The 21,001-nt window shown below is 39.4% G+C and overlaps 1 protein-coding gene across 6 annotated transcripts in view; it reads left to right on the top strand.

Annotated features, from left to right (window-relative positions):
- LOC119031592 (glutamate receptor 1-like) overlaps positions 1–16,434 on the top strand; it is a 67,256-nt gene extending 50,822 nt beyond the window's left edge. For 2 of the 6 annotated variants that reach the window (XM_037120169.1, XM_037120171.1), the window contains exons 16-18: positions 4,137–4,251; positions 9,638–9,772; positions 13,717–16,434. In XM_037120169.1, coding sequence (XP_036976064.1) covers positions 4,137–4,251; positions 9,638–9,772; positions 13,717–13,956 — 490 coding nt within the window. In that variant the 3' untranslated portion in view covers positions 13,957–16,434. Of the gene's footprint in view, positions 1–4,136; positions 4,276–5,858; positions 5,974–9,637; positions 9,773–13,716 lie in introns of those variants that run through there. The other 4 variants (XM_037120170.1, XR_005078641.1, XM_037120172.1 and 1 more) reach the window with 4 other exon arrangements.
- The last annotated feature ends 4,567 nt before the right edge of the window (positions 16,435–21,001 follow it).

Here is a 21,001-nt window from a genome sequence, read left to right on the forward strand (position 1 = left end):
AATATGTGTGTTTTTCTGTCTGTTTGTCTCAGTGTTTCCGTCTGTCTGCCTGGTCGGCCTGTTTACTTATCTGTTGTCATGTCATCTGTTGTGCTTGTCTGACTGCAAACCTGCCTGTTTCTTCTTCTGCAATCACCAGAATACTAACAAAGCTGCTTACATCTATCTATCTATCTATCTATCTATCTATCTATCTATCTATCTATCTATCTATCTATCTATCTATCTATCTATCTATCTATCTATCTATCAGGAATGCTGCTGTCAGTTAAAAACAAGACTGCCTTATTGAAGTGTTTATTTCGCTGATAGGTCGATTTTGCTCGTTGTTTCGGCATTAATTAAATATTAGAACTCAATAAAAGAAAGAATGTGGTAGTCCACTCTATTAATATCTATTCAGTGTTGAAATGGTTGCTGGTCAAGTATAGCTGTTGGCTTTACAGGGAAGCTGTTTCTAAATCTCATAGTGCACCAATCAAACATGATCCAACAACAGGAAATATTCTATTTGCAGTTTTCTAAGAGTGTATGTGAAGAAAAACAGCCCATCACACACTTACTAAATTATATTATTCCCGACAAAACAGTTGACAACTAACAGGTCAAACTGTTTAGTTAATAAAATACCTCAAAATGTAGAGTGAAGAGGATATCTCCTATAATTTAAAAACAGTCCTAGTTCTACTGTGTTTGCAATTAGAAAGATGTCTTCAAACATCTGGCTCATAAACCCACAACCAAAGTGAAAGAACAAACAAAATCCTCAGCTCAGTTGAGCATGAAAAAAATATAATTTGGTAGATTTAATTTTTACCTGCCAGCAGCATTTGAACGTCATGTTTTCCCCTCACTATGTTTCAGACATCACTGGACTTTGTCCATGTTCTTATCAGATGTTCTGTGAGGGAACATCTTGTTCTCATTCTTTCTGCTTCACATCAGCATTTTACAGCCAACCCAGAGTCAGAGAAAGGAAATTACTCCAAAGATGAGATTAGCACACGCTGAATGTATTAATGTGTATGGTCGTTGTGAAATTAATCACTGGCAGACGTGTGCATGTGTGCGTGCGTGCGCGCGCGCGCGTGTGTGTGTGTGTGTGTGTGTGTGTGTGTGTGTGTGTGTGTGTGTGTGTGTGTATGTAGCATTCAAGAACATCAATCAGTTTTACACAGGCAGCAAATTGGCTTGACATTCTGCCTCTGTGGTTAATTGGTTTTCGGTTTGTGTTAAAAAACAAACTGTAATGAAAACAAATTGTAACTAAAACTCACCTTTGTGGGTGAATTTACAGATGCAGAAAGCACAAAATCATTCACCATTTTTACAAAGAGAACAAGAAGACATCAGTTTTTGTGATCTGTTGCCTAGCAACAGTGTGGCGTTAAACCACTTGAATGCTAAACATATTTGGATGATCACCTTCACACATCCAAAACATTTGCTTACCAGTTCCAGTCGAACAGACTGTGTGCTCTGCCTCTGGGTTGACCCACTCTCAGTACTAACAGCTGACGGCATCAAGTCAGGGATTTCACTGACTTGTTTACATCAACCAGCATCTGAATTTCAGCTCATATTGCTGCCGAATCTGCTCAGACTTATGATGCCTATCTTCAAAGTGGATAATTTGGAGAGTATTGTTCTAAACGGCTTTATTGAACTATGGCCTGATAAAGATGGTAATTTTGAGACGTCAAAGTATTTGTTACTTGGGTGCTGGGCATGAAAATAACAACTAGGGCCCATAGTTTTTTATTGTTAAGATGACACAGTTTTATAAGCATGCAGTCTTTAAAATGACAAGAAAAAACACTCTTTGAAACAATGAGACATGTTTTGGCATCGAGCCTTGGTCAGGGACTTCTGTTTGTTTTCAAAGTCCAACATGACCATGCAATGTCATCCGGACTATTTTAGGTTTTACCACTGATTTGTTAATCAAATTTAGTTTGTTCTTTGTGGGTATATTTTAATTTACACAGTGCACTTTAGAACAAAACTCTTCTTATGCTTTTGCCATCATGACATCAATTATTTGTCCCTTAAAACTGAAGTACCCGCTGTTGACCCATCACTCATCAATCACTCATTGTTTATTGTTCATGACTGAATATTGACTCATGTTTCTTTGCAAACACCATAGAAACACCACCACTACCTTTAGCCAATCTATAGCTTTGATCATCACTGGTACGTAAAGGGGAACAGCAGACAATATGTCGGGAAATGCAACATGGCAAGAAATTGACACCAGTGTGAAAACATTTTGAAACCTAATTACTTTAATAAATGTAAAACATTTTATTGTATATTCCACAAGGTATTTATGCCCACATTGGACTGTTGTTCCTCTTTTTGTATCAGGAAAAGAATGGACATAAATGCAAGTTGAGGTTTGCTGCTCAGTAGTCAGTAATAGGATACATTTGCTGTTTGTCAGCTCAGACCATACTGAAATGTTGTTTTAATTCACTAGTAAACCCTACAGACAAGATTGGGTCTATGACAAATGACCGCAGAGCATTTTTGCCATCCATCACTCCAGTCACACATCAGAGACTACATACGTTCCGCCAGTGTCTTTTTTTTTAACATACCAGTCCAAAGGGGATCCCCAAGTGATGCTACACCTGTTGGGAGATGCAGTCTTCCCAGCATTTCCAGTTGTTACCCATGGAGGCCCTCCCAGTCTTTCATGCTTGGGACATCCAAAGAGGTGGTCAATTTGGGGGAACCATCATTAAAATTGTCCATGTTTCATGTATGGTGATGCCAGCCATCATGCTGACACACATTATCTATAATCCACAACTTTATTTTTTACAAGATTTGACCAAGATTAAATTGATTAATTGGAAGCTTTAGCCAGTTCCCCAAAAAAGCCAAGATAAATAATTCATGAATAGGACCCTAATCATGGATTGTGGTCAGCAATGTTCTATTGAAAACATTCTTGGTAGTAGAATGTCATTGGGCAAGACAACTTCGAGGCCAAAAGTCATTTAGTGTTACAACAACCCCTGTGAAGTATTTTGAGTCCAAAATCATTGCTGAGGTGGCTTAAAGGGAATCAAAGTTGATTCACTTGATACCTTTGAATGTCACGCAACAGATTGCGTTTTTTTTGTTTTGTTTTTTAAGGCAAGGTCCATGATTTCAGAATTGTCCTACCAACTCCTTGGCCATTTCTTTCAACCCCTACCTTTCAATTTTTTGTTGATGAGACCCCAAAGCAGTGGTTCCAAGATGCCTTTTCAGGCTGTTTCCTGACTGTGAGAGTCACCTGTTACCCTGCGAGGCAACTGAATTCACAAGAAGATGGCCAGCCAGAAAAGACTGTTTATTGCAAAACATCATTGGCGGCTCCTCAAGGTTAGTGTAGATGCTGCTTGCATCAGTTCCATCAGAACTGGAGAGTATAATTAATTGAAAGATGAACAAAAGGGCCTTTCAAGAAGGAAAGATGTTTTCACTCTTCTCTGGCTTTGTAAGAGTTAGCTTTCCTAACAGGTTCGACTCATGGTAGTGCTCTCCTGCTGTTGATCTGATCAGTTGAAGTCTGCGATAGGCAGTGATGGACAGATGGTTCGGCCAATCATCAGCCAAGTATTTTTTGACAGCTTCTGGGCAACTTCCGTGATGGTTCTGTGTAACAAACCACCTGAAAAAGTTGAAGTCTGGTCCCCAGGAGCTCACATGCAAGAGCCACCCCAAGAATACTCCAGTACCGGAGACTGGTATCACTGATTCAAGTTAAGTCTTCAATCAGAGACGAACACAATGATCTGATCCTGTTATAGCAAATGTTTGGCAGATAGATTTGTCAGAAAAGGCTCTGCTCCTTGAGGGAGCTCCAGATTCTTTCTGATCCCCACTTTGACAAACACATACAGTACATGATCATCAAACCTTCAATTGCAAGAACAAATTGACAAGAAACAGCATTTTTAGAGGGTCTGGGTTGAAGAGCAGTGAACCTGTCCTTTAAAGAGTCTTTCATTTTATGATTACAAGATTAATAACATGCCTGTCATAAGTAGATGTAATGATGTTGCTATCTTCCCTTTGGCAGTCCTCTGCTCATTAACACCTAGTTCCCTTTTTATCCCTTATTACTATCATCCCCGTAGAAACCCTGTTAACTTGGCAGTATTAAAACTGAACGAGCAGGGACTGTTGGACAAATTGAAAAACAGATGGTGGTATGACAAGGGAGAGTGCGGCCTCGGGGGAGGGGACTCCAAGGTCAGATCACCGTAACCCCAACGGGTAACGACAGGCAATGGTACACGGGGGTAACCGGCAACAACCCACAACTTAAGTATCAAGCATAAAACACTCAGGGTGGCCCAGATGAGACTGTACTGGAACCATCTGTTTGGGAAAGTACTAACACTGGTTGTGATTTGATTCAGCAAAATGATTAAATCTCAGGCCTTGTTCAAGATATTTCTCATGTTCCTTTGATCCAGGGAGTATTTTACAAAACATAACTGCAGCAGCCCCTATTACCAAAAAACAGCTGTTTCTGCAAAATGCAGTTTGCAATATACAATTTTCACTAAACAAAGCAAGAAGCACATTTGGCGCTTGCTTTATGCAACACAAGAGCATTGCAGGACATTTCTGAAATTTGCGAAAGACGCTAATTTGTGAATCACAATTTTGCCAGCGATCTGTTTGGCGTCAGTATTTTTTATTATCATAAACTTTTTGGAAAATGGAAGTGTTCCACTGGTTTAGGTCAATTTGAGCCTGGCTTTAGAAAAATGACCATATCCAGGTATAGTACTCAGAAGATAATGGAGAGTCTTGTAACTAACTAACAGTAAATTGAAGTTATATCACATAACGCATTTGAAACAGAAGTATACTAGTGATTTTAACCAAAACCACAATGTTTTCCTCAACCTAACCATGTGGCTTTATTACCTAAACTGAACCGTGCAGTTTTATGACCTGAATCTAACCATGTAGATTCATAACCTAAACTTAACCATGTTGTTTCATTACCTGAACCTAACCAAACTCCGATCGTATGATGAAGGTCCAGTACGAGTAATAATGTTATGCCTCAATGGTCGTGTTGTTTTGGGAGCCGCTGCCAAACAAACAACAAGTCAGTCGTTTACATTTAAGTGTATGCTGGTATATTTATACTTTATAGTAGTATTTAGGCATTATATAATTAGTCATACGTAAGATGTAGATAATTTATATCACAAGACAGTAACAGATTAATTAAGCCTAGCTAGCTGACAATAAACCAGTAAAAAAAGCAAAATACTCCCTGTGGTCATCTTACACTCTGGAATCAGGTCCTTGTTTATGGACAGTGTTGTCTCCATCCCTTTAAAAAGTTAAACTGCAGTAATCCTTCAACCTCCACCACAAAATAGTTTATATGTTTTCTGGTATTCGGACAGCAAACCCAAAGATCCAAAGAGTGTTTTCAGCTCTTGCCGGTTACCCAAAGTGATATAGTAATACACATCTTGCACGTAGGGAGTCAGGCAAAACTGAGCTAGATGGAGTATTAACGCATATCACTTTGATGCTGACATTTCCAAAACGTTTTTATTTATGTGTTTCTGTGCCTGTTTTTTGTTTGATTTAGTTTTCTTTCTGTTGTTGTTGCTGTTGTTGAGGTGTTCTCTGTAGCATACCAAAGCATCTACACTACAAATTCCAGTTTTGCTAAAAATCGTTGCTGCTGCCGCTGCTGCTGCAGCCGCCGCTGCCCTGTTGCTGTGCAGCTGAAAAATAACATAAGATAACATGGAGGTGCATAATGTTATTTATGTTATTCCCACTCCCCCTTCCCCCTCCCTTCCTCTCATGGTTCTTTGAAGAATCCCAGTAAACCTAGCAGTACTGAAGCTCAATGAACAAGCCGTCTTAGACAAGTTGAAAAACAAGTGGTGGTATGACAAGGGGGAGTGTGGACACAAGGACTCCGGCAGAAAGGTCAGTTCTTGAGGTCGCTCGGCCTGGTCCCGAGGTCATGTGTTGGTTTACCCCCACCCACCTTGCCCCCATCAGACCCACAACCCCAAACACTTCAGCAGGTACACTCTGAAAAGAAAAAAAGGGTTTCCAATTGTCTTTTTCTAAACAATTAATTTCATCCTAATTGAAAGGTTTTTTTTTCATTCGATTCAAAAGTTTTCTTTTTGTTTATTTCTAGCAGTAAAGGTATTTACAAAAGGTTCTGATCCTTCTGTGCACTCCTAATAAAATAGATCCATGACTCACACATAAACAACCAAAAAAATAAATAAATGTATCGTCGTAATGGTTCTTCTACCTGGACTAACCATTTTCACCCTTAAATTTGTTACCTGATCAAATCAAGAAATTTACTTTAAAATGAAAGAAAATCTTGTTTTTGCTGACTTTTGCATTTGTTGTATTTTCACTTTGCTGCAGTGATGCACTATGTTTCTCCAGAATTTACTTACATGCTTTGAGGTCATGGTGCAATAGCAAATTTCAGGAGGCTTGACAAACAAAAAAGTGAACAAAGAGGTTCCTTGAATAAAGGCAAAACACTGATTCGGCACTGATTATCCAAACATTATTAGTTTGAGATGTTGTTCATAGAGTTGTTGGTTGGTGAATTTTGTTAGTGTCCAACAGATCCGGGCTATCTGTTTGCTTTTGTTACAAGTCTTTATGCTAAGCTAAGCTAACTGGCTGCTCATTGGAGTGTCACACTCGCTCTACAGAAACAAAAGTGGTACCAATCTTTTGATATAACTCTCAGCAAGAATGCAAATAGGAGTATTTCCCAAAATGTTGAAGTTGTCCTTCAAGTTCAAAATGTTATGTTCAGTGTCAAAGTGTGAATCAGATTTCAAATTTTTCAAATTGAAATTCAGCACTTTTTTGTAGAGAAGAACTTTTTGTTTTCAGAGTGTAACACTGCTGCTCAGCTGACTGTTCTGAAGAGCTGGAGGATAAATCAATACATTAAAATATTCTGATGGCACCTGAAAACCTCATGACTCCAATTTGTACTTAAACTGAGAGGCTTCTGAAGTGCTGCGGAAACTTTATGGACTTAGCTGCCACAAAACTTGTCACAACCTCTGCGTATAGTCAGATGAATTTATGCAAATTGGTGGGAAAATGAGCCAGCCTTTAGCCGATTCTGACAAAGCAGACTTTTTGGAGATATGGGGTTTTCATGTCCCCAGATCAGTCAATTTTTTCAGAGGCTTTTCTCTCCTCAGCCATCCTTCTGTTCTCCAGAATCTTCTGTGGTCAGCACAGTTCACTGAAGCAGCCGCAGACAGACAGACAGACAAGAGGAAAATGTGACTTTTTACATCACTTTTAATCGCAAATCCCCTCTGCCTTTGGCTGCCACATTTACATCTATATTTTTAGACTATCCTTGTGGTTGTACAGTGCTTGAGTTTTAAAAAAGTTTTCAGGCGATTTTTTTTTTTTTTTTGTCTTTATAAGAGAGATGGAGCTATTCTGGCCTGGAAGAGAAGCCCCAGATTAAAGAGACATTATTTTTACACTCACATCAGATGTAAAAAGTCAGATTTATTTTCCTGTTTCTCTCGCTCTCTCTCTCTTTCTCTCGCTGTCACCCTAATTCTCTCTGTTTACGGCTGCTAACCAACAGCTGATGAAATTGAAGCTACTGACCACATCTTTACCAACCCTCCTCTCTCTCCCTCACACACTCACACACACTTGAACGCTGATGTTTTTGTCTCCAATCTGTCATGTACCTCCTGTTTCCTCTGAACTCGCTGTGCAACAGACCGAGACTAACAAACGGGAGAAAACGTTCATCAGTCTGTCATCAGAGTGGCAGCAAGGAGGAAAGACTTAACGTCAGACTGAAAGTGCAGTCATGAGAAAAAACATTTTAACTCTACTGAATACCCACACAGAAGCTAAAAATGCAGATTAATTTGAAATATGTTTTTTTCTCCTTACTGTAGAAGAAACCAGATACCAGGAAACAATACATGCTGTGTACCGAACTCTGAGAGACTGAGATTGTCACCTAGTTTATCTCTCACTGATGCCGTTGTTAAAAGTAAAGAAATGCTGAAATGGGTGGCTAAATATTCACATAATAAAGATTCATATTATGGTGCCAAATTTCTGTACCTGAGAGCTCTAAAATTATAGATAGAAAGAGAGAGAGCGGGAAGTCCTGCTACAAGTTTTTAATGAGTCAGGGCAAGATGTCAAACCTGAGGAAACACCTGGTCAAGTAAAGTGAGCAGAGTAGAAACAGTGTCTATCAACAGCTTCTTCCTTTGAAGCAATGCTGGTTATATTTTGCAACTTATTTTTTACAACTGCAAATACTTTTTTGTAACAGAGAGATTTATGTTGTGAAAAATGGCACTGTTGCAGTATTGGTATCACTTATCAAATGTACTTACTTGCACTTAAGTTAAGGTGATGATCCGCACAAAATATGTTCAAAGTTACCAGCATCAGTGGAACAAAACAAACACTAACCTGAACAATTGTGCATAAATTTTCATATTTATTTTCCTTTTCAAGAAGGAAAATAGTTGATGTTAATTTCTGTCTGACGTTAATGTGTCTTTTAATTTGATCACATGAAAAAAAAAAAAAAAAAAATTGAGAAACTGTCTGAGGATAACATGACCGTTTGGAGAGGAAATCCCTCTGATAGGCTGCCCGCACCTCACAACACTTCCTGATCATTGAAGACAGGCCCCGCCCCCTTTGAACAGGCTGCATGCTATTGGATGAAGAAACTTAAGTCACGCGCACCAAAAACCAAGTGATGCATGTGACAGAGGAAAACGCAGCGTCTCACGAAAAACAATGCTCAAATCCCTTTTTTTTTCTTGAAGGATTTTGTTCTTCCAAGGACGTAAAAGTAAATTTTTTGATTTTTTTTTTTTTTTTAAGTTGACTGTGATGAACAGCACAGATATCACAGTCTTTTAATTTACCAGTGAGACAAATAAATCTGATGGTGACTACTTTCATAAAATAAACCATCTATAGACATATATTTCCTTTACTTTCCCTCAATGTTTTTTTTATTAATACTGAAAGCTATTGTGATGAAGAGAACCTGTGAGACCGGTACATCTGATGGTTACTACTTTATATTTACATTTTAAGTATTAATTTAAATAAACATTCTATGGATTTATATATAATTTTTTTTTTTTTACTTTACTTTCCCTCACTTTTTTGCATTTCTGTGCATGAATTTGCATGTGACAGATGTTTAGATATGAATTGTCAAATGCTGTGATTTAGGGCGATGGAGAAGGTCATTTTAGTTTTAGGAGATGATAAATTAAAGGGGTATATCACCAATTAAGTGCCACATTTCCATTAAGTTTGGAGCTGGGTTTAGACACTGCCATACCCTTATTTGTTTTTCATAGGTGGGCTAGCAACCCGATTTGGATGTGTGAATTCAGTGGAGTGCCCCTTTAAATACCTGTACCTCTTAATCACGGCATTTGAAAGTTTAAAAGTGTCCAGCCAGTCAGAAAGATTATATTAGTCTTTTAGATTTAAAGATGTTGTAGTTCAAACTGTAGTGATGTCATTACTATCTGCACCATGATTGGTTGTCCCTGACCCCGCCTTCCTGCGCTAACAGGACAAGACGAGCGCGCTCAGTCTGAGCAATGTGGCGGGAGTGTTTTACATCCTGATTGGTGGGTTAGGGCTGGCCATGCTCGTGGCTCTGGTCGAGTTCTGCTACAAGTCTCGGATCGAGTCGAGAAGAATGAAGGTGAGTCCAGTTTGATCCGCTGACACTGATGAATACTAACATGGCACATTTTACATAGTCACTATCGGTTCATTGGGCAGTGAGGAACGCATAATTGATGAGGATTTATCACAATTTCAAGATAGGGTTATTATTTTATACACCCTACATAAAAATAAGAAGGTCAATTTTGAGATGTATTAATATACAAGTGTTGTAAAAAGTACCACAAAGTCATACATACAAGATAACAAGTTAAAATATCACTTTGGTAGAAGTGCAGAATGGCTCACGTCAGAATAATACAAATTATTAGATCATGATTAGTGATGCAACTCATAATGGTAGCGCTTATTTTATATCATGTGTTGTAACGTAATATACAGTTACATGCACTTTGTTTAGAATATCTTTAATTAATTATTTGCAGTATCATCAATTAACTGAATTTAACTCAATTTAACTGAAAATGTAAATGTGATTAATGTAAAACATCGGGGAATACTTAACTAGATTAACAAACAGACTTTTGAACTTTCAAAAGTTTTTAAAAATTTGATGAGATTAGATTTTATTGAAAGTCTTGTGTGTGTCTCTTGGAGTCTGTTAATGATAAGAAAGGCCACTAGAGGAGTGAAAGAAAACACAAAAACGTACAAACATATAAGCTGTGAATAATATAAGAATAAAATAAGATACACACAAACATTTTTGCTTGGTTGGTTAGGTTTAGGAAAAGATGCTTTGGCCTTAACCCGAGCCTTTATTTTATGGACTAGACAAGCGCAAAATAAATATAATTCATTTGTTGAGTTTCAGTAAATAGACATTTTCAGTCAGTTTTTGTTGCTAACTATATCTGTATAAGTTACAGCATGAGCTATACATTAATATATCTGGTACACCAGATCTGTGCATCATATCAGAGCTCTGTCGCCTCATAGTGGTTCTCTGTAACGCAGACCCCCAGCAGCCACAGGCAGGATCACTACCATCACCACCATCTGAAAGTGCAGCGACTGAACTCTACTTATCTGACACTCTGCACTCGAGCTCCTCTTTATCGCCGGCGTCTGTATGTGATGAAACTGCAGTCACCTCATTACAGGCGGTGGCGGTTTATACGGAGACTTTGATGGGCTGCTCAGAAGGAACAAACAAGTCATTAGAGCCATTTTCTCCACAGCAGCAGCACCAGTCCGCTACACTCATCTCTGCTGGACTGTTGTTATTCTCTTCACATGTGCGTCTGAGCACAAAGACTCAAACCCCTGGCTGAAGGCAGCCCTGACACAACATGTGTGGAGGATTTCATCAGTCAGAGCAGATGGAGGGCTGTGAGAGCAAGGTTACACTGCGGTTACCTGCTGCAGAGGTAGAGGAGAGCTGCAGCACACGTGGGACTAAGAGTCCATACAGAAATATACAATCAAACATTCTCTCTTGATACATTATTGATAATCAGGCTTTAATATTACAGTACTGTGACTTCTTTTGTAGAGAAGGAATGAATCTTTAAATTCTGCAGCAGTTTTAAAAGTGACAACCTTGTAGTAGTTCTCTGCTGTTTGTTTGTTATAACAGGAGTGCACATGCTGTTCTGTTTATACTGTGACAAGACATTAAGTTAAACCCTTTTACACAGAACTGAGAGGCTGCCGTCTTCATCACACAACAAACAAGACAGACGATTTTGCATTTCTTGGACCCTCGATGGTGAAGCATAAAGTTCACCTCGAGGGTGGCGATAGAGGGAGAGGCAAAAGGTTGACGTAACAGACTAAACGGGTGTATCATTTAGAAATTGTTCCAACTCAAGTGGATGGTTCAGTCCAAACCACAGCTAACAGGGTAACGTCAGCAACGGAGAATCCAAAATGTACCCATGTGCTTATCAGTCTGTTGTTAGTTTGTCAGCAGGATTACACAAAGACTACTGAACAGATTTCCACCAAACTTGGAAGGAGGTGGGTCTCTAACTTTGTGTGTGAATCCATGTAAAGGGACGATCCAAGAACTGTTTCTTTGACATTGTGAGAGAATATTTTTCAACATTTTCAATCATAATGCATGGTTCCTGATCTGGTGTATTTAGGTGTAAGTCTGTGCTGTGAGTGAGTACAATTTGATGTGGATGCAAATATAAATCCATATCTGGCAGATTTAAATGTTTTATTCGATACTGAATTCAGTTTGACTGAAGTAAAGGGGACTATTAGGCCTTGGCTGAGGTATGCACTCTACTGAGGGACATTCTTGTTTATATAAGCTATGTGATGACATTTTTGTGAAAGCAATGATGAGTTCAAGCAAGGAAGTTGCCAATGCCAGTTTAGATTTAAGAAAAAAACAAGACAGAAAATGCATCAACAGGGATCGCAGGTAGTTAAAGTTCACCAGAGTGTTCAGATTTAAAATGTTGCAGGTTACAGCTCACTGTTTAGTTACCATGAGATATAAAATGTTTTGTATTCAGGACATTTAATCATTAAATCTGCTGTGCATTGTTGTAACAGGTGGCTGCTCTGCCTGCAGGCTGTAACATTAACAGACTGTGTGCAGAGACAGCTGTACTGTTGTGTTTTGACAGCACATGTAGACGGTGACAATAACACCCTCTATTAAAGTGAGCATGATGGGCGAGAGACAGACAGAGCGAGAGAGAGAGTTGGTCCAGGTGTCGACAGTGATGGAGGTACACTGAGCTGGATTGTTAACTGTTACCTTCAAGCTGAAGCAGGAGGAAGATGAGTGTTTGACTCTGTTGTTCAGATGTGAAGAGCGCCATGCTCCGAGGTGTTGTGGGTGTTAGAGCCGCTCCAGTAAATGAATAAACCCGGGATTTATTTGTACCAATCTTCCTGACGACTGCTGATGCCGAGCGGCGAGGGAGCGTGGGAGCCTCAGAGGCCTGATACAGGATATTAACTCTGGATCCACATCATTAGTTTCCCTGTGAGGAGACACAGACAGAGAGCTCTGCTATTGAAAAACAACCTTTACAGATATTGCTGTTGGTGACGAATGAGCACACGCACACATATTTATACTTAAGACTTGGATTTCCAAACGACGTTGGTTATTTCTTCAAAAACCTTCAAATGTTACACTCATTACTAAAGTAGTTCTGTGACATGAGGTGAAGATACAGAGTCAGGTGAGAGACACAGGTGCTTTCAGGTGTGTTTGGTGAGGCGACAGAGGTAGTTCAAAATTGTACCTCAGACAAATCAGAACATAAAGACTTAAAACACATGATTTTAGTTTATTATGTTATTCCGAATATGCAAATAGAACATGGCTTCCTGATTGCTATTTAACAAATTATTTGCACAACATCATATGGAAATGAAGATTTTGAGGAAGCAAAATAATAATGATAAAAAGTAAAATAAATGACATTCGAAAAGGAGTGAGAAGAAGCATAGCTAGATTCAGTGTGACTTAAAAACTAATTTATGTTCCTTAATGTATGAAAACAGTTTGTCTGTCTGAAACAATGGAATGAGGTTACAGAGACGTACCCAGTGGAATCAAAGGAAAAAACATTGTTGATTTACTGGGAAGAAGAATTGAGCTGCAAACACTTGCTACCAACCTGATGATCCTCCCTCTGTCTCCACCCTGAAGATAAACATTTTACAAGTGAGACTCTGAGAAAAGACTAATCCTCAAAATATAATGTGTTGCCAAAAGTTTGAAATTCTGATGTAGAAACTCTTGTTGAGGTGTCGATTTTAAATCCTGTAAGATTTCAACAGGAAATCCATCAAACAAGATGCTCCGAAAAGGCAGATTTTAAAAATAATTTTAAAAGATAGTATTGACGTGAGACTCACTTGTTAAATATAAAAACTGTATTTCTCTGCTGAATCTCAGGAGCCGAATGAACTCTCTTCACCGTCTGTTAATCAATTTGTCTTTAATTTTTAAACTAACTCCTTTTCTCCGTCTTTGTTTTGCAGGAGCTCATCGATGCCGCCATGATGAGCACCAGCCTGGTGGGTGGAGGAGCAGGAGGAGGAGGCGCGTTGGTGGGTGGTTTTGTAGGAGGAGGAGGAGGAGGAGGAGGAGGAGGAGGAGCGTCAGGGCTCGGAGGAGAGAACGGCCGCTTGGTTGCGCACGACTTCCCGAAAGCCGGAGGTCAAGGTTTACCCTGCATGAGCAAAGCTTCCGGCCTGGGACTGTCCTCCACGGGCATGTGATCAAAACCAAGACTCCTGATTGGACGGGATGTTCTGGCCTGTCTGTCTGTCTGAAGGTGAGGAAGTAAGAGTAACGAGAAAAGTAGAGGGAGGAGAGGCAAGACAAGAGATAATGAACTGAGCAGATGTCAGAGGAGAAAGGGAGGAACAATGTGTGAGAACAGGAGGAAAATGTTTTGTCAGGCAGGCAGAGGGACGTTCACGTTCAACAGCAGAACTCTGATGAACAGAGAGCACCTGAACACAACACCTGAGCTCCTGCAAGACGAGCGACTGGGCTTAATGAACTACAAACAAAATAACTCTTTTTCTACAAGCGTTGTCTTAAACAAAAATCCTCCTCTTCTGCAATAAAAGAACCCAGGAGGGGAAACAAACTTTTTTTTTTTTTTAATTTAAACTTCTTAACACACCCACCTCTCTTCTTCTTTACCCTGGTCCCGCCCTTCACTCGTCTCCTCTTCCTCCAGTTCAGCAGAAAGCTTCGTCACGTTCACGCTGAAGGCCTCTTCGTTACCTGAGAAGGTTGGAGAAGTCAGAATTTGAGCATGTTAACATTTTTAAACACAGATGAACACTTGTGTTGGTGATGAGACGTTTGCTGATAACATTCAGGAGAACACCAGAGGCCTGTACTACGAAACAACACACCCAGGATGTTTCTGTCGGCTGGCTTCACTAACCTGGACAATCACAATCAAGTGGTTACACGAAGGTGGTTATCAACTTGATATGTCAACCCAAGTTTCCACATTCAGCCGCGAGGTCGCTCAGATAAAAGGGAGGTGTTTGTCGAACATGACCGGTTACAGACACGGACAAATCTACTGACAGCAGATTAGAATTAACTGTTTACGTTGTTTCTTTGGGGTTTTTTTTAATGTGTGACGAAACAACAGTGACGTTGGTGTAAAGTTTCAAAGATTTAAAGGGGCTCTGTGGAACTTTGGTCTTTAGTTTGTGTCTATACTAACGTTAGCTACCGCTGCTCTCTGTTAGCAGAGAGGCGCCGACTGTCACGGAAAATCTGCCCTCAGTCCAGCAGCTTTAAACAACTTCAATAAATCAAGACCAAGAGAGACGGGAAGGTCTCATTTTTTACGTCACATTTCAGTCCGCTTACAGGTGGTCAATAAAACCGTGATTAATACATGTGATTTTTATAAGTTGTTACATAGAGCCCCTTGTTCAGGATTCCAGTGATAGATACAGTGAGAGCTTGATGCACCTCAGCTTTAGAAAAAAAAAAATGAAGAACTAAGAGATATATTTATTATCAGTTTACCCACCAGTTATATTCTCAAATAATCAATAAGTTTTTTGGTCTATTAAAAAAAGAGGGTAAAAAAAAAGCTCATCTGAAGTGATGTCTTCAAATGTTTTTGTTTTGTTCTGTCAACAGTTTGAAATTCTGAAGCTATTCATTCATATCAAGCTTTTTCTTGAAAAACAAATGATTATCGAAACAGTTTATAACATCAGATACATTTTGAGTAGGTTGACCAATCAATTAATCGACTAATTGTTTCAGAACAGAAAAAAGTTTTTTTTCTCTTGCTTGCATTCTTTCTGCATCGGCAAAGGAGTGATTATCAGTTTGGGTTGTTGTTTTTCCCTCTTTGTCTTCTGAAGAGCTCCGTGGAAACAAAACACTAAATGTCCACATGATCACACTCGATGCAGCGAACTGAAACTGTCTCTTCAGCCAACATGTTACCAGGCCTTTATTAGAGGAAGACCTTTATTACCTATTCCTTCTGTTTAAGATATATATATAAATATATTTGGTCATATATTAATGTGAAGCCTTCTTGTATCTGTTTCAGATTAAATAATAATAAAATAGGAGAGTAGATGAGTCACCCAGAAAGTATTGAAACAACAGAATCAGACGTTGAATTTATTTAACTTAAGCAATGGAATTGAACATATTACACTTATTATTACGTACAATATTATTGTTTATTTCTCAGCAACATTATATAGAACAGGATACAGAAGTATTTAAGACCGGGCATTTATTAGAGGTAATGCTGTAGACAGTTTGGTGGCCACAAATCTTTTTTGAAAAACTCTGGCCAAAACATGACGCCGTTTGCATCGTCTGGTAAACTCACAGGTCCTGGGGGGTAAATTTCCTTTTAAATCTGAGGTTAAGTGGTGTTTACTGTAGTGGTTAATCTGCGTTATCCTGTGGTTTAAATGACCGAAGGAACAAAACTCATCGTGGCTGGTCAGGATCAGTTTCTTCTGTATTTCCTCCTGGACCGAACACACGATGAAGCAGCAGCGCAGTGGAACTTTTATACTCTGAAACTGAGCAAAAATCAGGAATAATACATTCACATTTGTATGATATGAATGATACATGTGCCGAACTACACTTGTTTGTCTAAAACATGTTATTTTTAATTGATTTTTCAGTTTATGGTTCAGATCGGTTACTCTATTTAATAAAAACTCTTAACGTATCTCGACTTTTGTAGTTTTTTTTTTTTTTTTTTTTTCCTGTCTGGCAGTGATGAATCTTGACGTTGACAATACAATTTAAAACGGGGCTTTCAAACATATTGAACACTCTTCATCAGCAATCATTGCTCATGTTTACTCAACTTAAATTACTCGTAATTTCTTTCTAAAAAGTGACAGTGTACGTTTATCAAAATCAAACAAATGTAAACCGCAGCTGAAGGGAAAGTTTTCAGTAGTAGCATCACCAGACTGCCTTAACAAATCATGGGATGTTTTAGAGTCGTCGCATGAGGAGAAACTTTACAAACTTTGTTGAACTGATTCGGCATATTTTGAGTCACTGGTGCCTTCTTGTAAATTCAGCATTATGTAAAGTACATTAAGTGTCAGTTTGTCCTGGCATCGATGTAAAAGCCTGTCATGTTTTCCTGTTTAAAGTGCTTAAATGCTACTGTACTTCGGGAGCCCAGTATTTTCTGATGAGGTACATGGTGTAAAAAGTTTGAGAAACACCGCTTTGGGCAAGTAAATAACGTAGCACCATTCATGCAGAAGGCAATTCAAAATGAGAAATAAGGCATTAGATTAGAATGTATCTAAAAGACAATAAAGCAAAGGAGGTAATCAAACAGAGTTCTGTTGGAATTCGTTTGATATCCGGCTGTACTCACACCCTGCAGTGTGTCGTCCTCTTTAAATCGCTTTTCTAAGCATGGTGAGTTGGAAAAAAGAAAAGACATTTTCTCATCTGTCATGTTATAAAACCTCGTGAAATAATTTGTTGATGCTCTAAAGCCACAGGGCGACACCAGATGGGAGGTTAAATCAGATTTTATCTTCCATTTCCAGCTCCACATGAGACACATTAGAAGTCTTTATTTCAAATCTATCGATGGTAAAAAAAATCCTCTCTGAAGACCAGTACAGATGAGGCGGTGAGATATCGAGTCTCTCTCCAGTTTAATTATCTGCCGTGACCAATCGGCAGAAATGACACTTTTCTGCAGTCGGCTGAAAGATGTAACGTGGTGATTGAACCTCTGCAGAAGTTTTTTTTTTTTTCGCTCAGCTCTGAAAGAAAAGTTGCTGAAGTGACAGCAAATATAAAAACACTGTTTGATGAAATTGGACGGCAGGAGCTTCTCTGATGAGCAGCACTCCAAAAAGCCACTTTAGAGATGTCTGACAGCTAAAACGTGGCCACGGTGGAGAAACCGAGTCAGATCAGAGAAATCTCACGCCGGTATTGAGATGATAATGTGACTGAGAGGCGGGAGAAGCTCAACCTGCCACCACGTCAGCACGCATTACTGAGGAAAATCACCCCACAGAAACGTGTACGAAACATCAACACGATCAATACAGAGTTTCAGGAATGTGAAACTTGCTTTCTGAAATGTGACAGCAGCCACGACGCCTCCTCAGGAAACTACAGTCCTTCGAGGTCGCTAAAAAAACTTTTACCTCTGGGACGTGACTGCCAATGATGAGAATAAGATCGATTTGTTTATTAAACACGTCTGGTTCGATAATTGATTTGACATCTGATTCGGGGTAGAAAAAAGTCAACAAAGAAATGACATTCTTCTCCCACCAACACTTTGTGCATCTGTTGGGAACTGTGTGATCTTTCTAAACACAAAAATCTGCATGTGAATGAAAGGGGCAAGATTTTTGGTTTCTGATTGTAGGCTGAGTTTCCTGACTGCGTGCTGGTAAACAGTCTGCCTGGAGAGCAGATCGTCTGAGGACAATTTAACTTTTCTTGTCTCTCTTAAGAAATTCATCAGCTTTTTTCGTGTGCAGACAGAAAAACGGGAGATTCCTATTAGTTCACAGAGATTGGCAAAATCATCAGATGATTGTCGATGGCTGATTGTGCCCCTCGGTATGTCACTGTCGACACAACTGTGGAACTATTGATGTCACATTTTAAACTACCTTTGCAGTTACAGTAGTTACAGGGGACAGACGCGGTGCCTCTCCTGGGATTTTACAGCTTATTTCTTCTAAAACTTGACGTAAGAAACATGAATTCTTCTCTCCAGGTCTTTTGGAATGTGTTTAATTATTAGCTCTCCATTTCTCCATGTCTGCACACTGTAAAGTGTCACAAACAGGATGCGATGACTAAAATCACGAGACGTACAGAAGTCTCCTGGGAAAAATCATGATGTTTGGCGTGTGTTGCAGTCGTGGAATAACTTTTAACCAGTATAAACTAAAAATACAGAGAGATTATTAATTGAATACAATCTTTTTCATAAGCTTAGGTTTTCCCTTATTATCTATCTTACTTGCTTTGCACCAACAGGGTTCAATCAACACGTTTCCCCATCTCCAAAAACCAAAAACGGTTTTTACCTGTAACTTCCTCCCTACTGGAGTTCCTGGGGGGATATCGGCTCACTACTTATCCTTCATTTGGCAAAAGCAAAGTGATGTGAAATGATTTTATCGTTTTAAATGCTAATGTGACCAGATGTTAATCCCTATTCGTTCTATTTGTTTGTGTCGAGGCTACAGAGAGATATCACTATAAGACAGGGCTCACAATTAATCACACAATCATCTAAATCGCAGTCAAAATAAAACTCAACATGACTTTTTGAACATATCATGCAGCCCTGCAAAACAAAGTCATTTTCAAGCACACTGTCAATTATTCATTGGCACATTGTTGAGTCTTATTGTACAGTGAGAGAAAAATGTTTTTTAAAAGAAGCCTCTGCAGACTTTCTGTTTCAAACTCGAGGCTTTTTCAACTGATTTGTTTCAGGCTAAAGTTCATAACACTGAACATCTTTGCTGTTGATTCCCCTGCAGAGTTCTTCAGCTCGTTCCCCTTTGGCTCTTTCACCTTTTCTTGTTTGTTTTTTTTTAATTTCTTTGCTTTTTATCGATCCGTCTCTTGGTGCAAGGTCTTAATTTCCACTTCTCTCTGTAACTTTCCTTTCTCTTTCCTGCACAAAGCCCTGATCTTCTTTTGTCATTATCTTTCTACCCCTGTGTCTTTGTCTCTTCATCCGTGTTTCTCTCCATTAGCTTCTGCTCTCTTTCGAGCTCCCGGGACCTTTCTTTAAATGGTTTACTGTCCTGAGGGGGACATCATATCACATAACGCCTCATTACTCCCCCGGCTGTGAGGGAGGACGGAGACAGACGGGGCCGAAACAAAGCCGACAATTAGCCCCAGAAAGGCCCTGATTAGGAGTTTGTGGCCCATTACTTTCCACTGCTCGCTCTTGTGGAGACTTCCAGAAGAAGAGCAGCGATGATGAGGAGGAGCGGATCCCTGAGGGGCTGCCGGAAAAAACACCACACCAGCCTTCACTGTGAAGAAATACAGAGACGACTGAAATAAAACAAAACAAGTGGAAATGAGCTGAATGAGTTCTGGCACGCAGAGAAACTTCAGAGTGGCAAAAATAAGAAGGAGAGTCAGTAAAGAGACTTCAGGCCTCTGAATAAAAACATGGAAAAGTTAACATTCACTGTGTTTTTTTCACACATTGTGATATGTTATTATGTATACCAACAGCTCTTTGTGGCACTAGAACAGGCTGTTTGGGCACAGCGGCGCTAATAGCTAAATGCTAATGTCAGCGTGCTAACAGACAAGTCGACTGAAGTGTAATCCAAGTTTCTGGAGGCTCTGGAACCCAAAACTGATTTGAAAATACGTTGTTTACTGTAGATATAGAAAAGCAGACACCTCGTTCACCACGTGACGTACCTGTACTCAGGCACCGTACTGAGAAGGTCAAGATCCACCAGTAAACACCTGACCAGCTCTCCTTTCACATAACTGCAGCTGTCAACAGGAGCAGGTTCATGGAGATTTTTGTCTTTCCTGTTAACTTTGTTGGCGGCCATGTTGTTGTTGGCGACGAGACGATGTAGCTCGCTGAGCGGCTTGATATTGTCCTTTATTCAACACAGACTGAGACTCTACAGACTTTGACAAAAGACATGACAAACATCACGTGTGTGATCCATGACACAACCCACGTCCCTGTTAGCTTGTTGGCTAACTCCAAACTGAGCATTCACTTCTCAACAAATTCTAACAAAACTCAGACTCAATCCCACAAAGCCAGGAAGACTCACCAGATAAACAAATGAATATTAATCTGCCACTTAAAATAGTCCCCAGCAAATCTTCTTCTTCCTCTTGCTTAAGTAACAAATGATAAACATCTTTTTTTTTTTTGGTTGTTTTGGTATGTTAACATCGTCAGCAGGAGCGTTTTGGTCTTTTGTGGCAAAATACTGACAGGACGAAAATATAGTATAAGCTCATCTAATGGATGTATTTATACTTTAATGAGATGCTGTCAGGCTTTTATATTTCTGTTTACTCTTCACAGAAGATAAATCTTGACCTCCGCTGCACAGTGACAGAGAAAAGGCATCTATTTAATCATGATAATAACATAAATCTATTTAATCATTTTCATCTTCCCACTCTTGATCTCTCCGTCTTCATCGGCCTACTTCTCCTCCAGAGTTAACGGCCCGGGGGTTATAGGAGAGACATCTAAAGGAATGTGATTAATGTAAGGTGGATTTT

Source organism: Acanthopagrus latus, chromosome 13 (assembly GCF_904848185.1).
Source record: "Acanthopagrus latus isolate v.2019 chromosome 13, fAcaLat1.1, whole genome shotgun sequence".
Lineage (NCBI taxonomy): Eukaryota > Metazoa > Chordata > Actinopteri > Spariformes > Sparidae > Acanthopagrus > Acanthopagrus latus.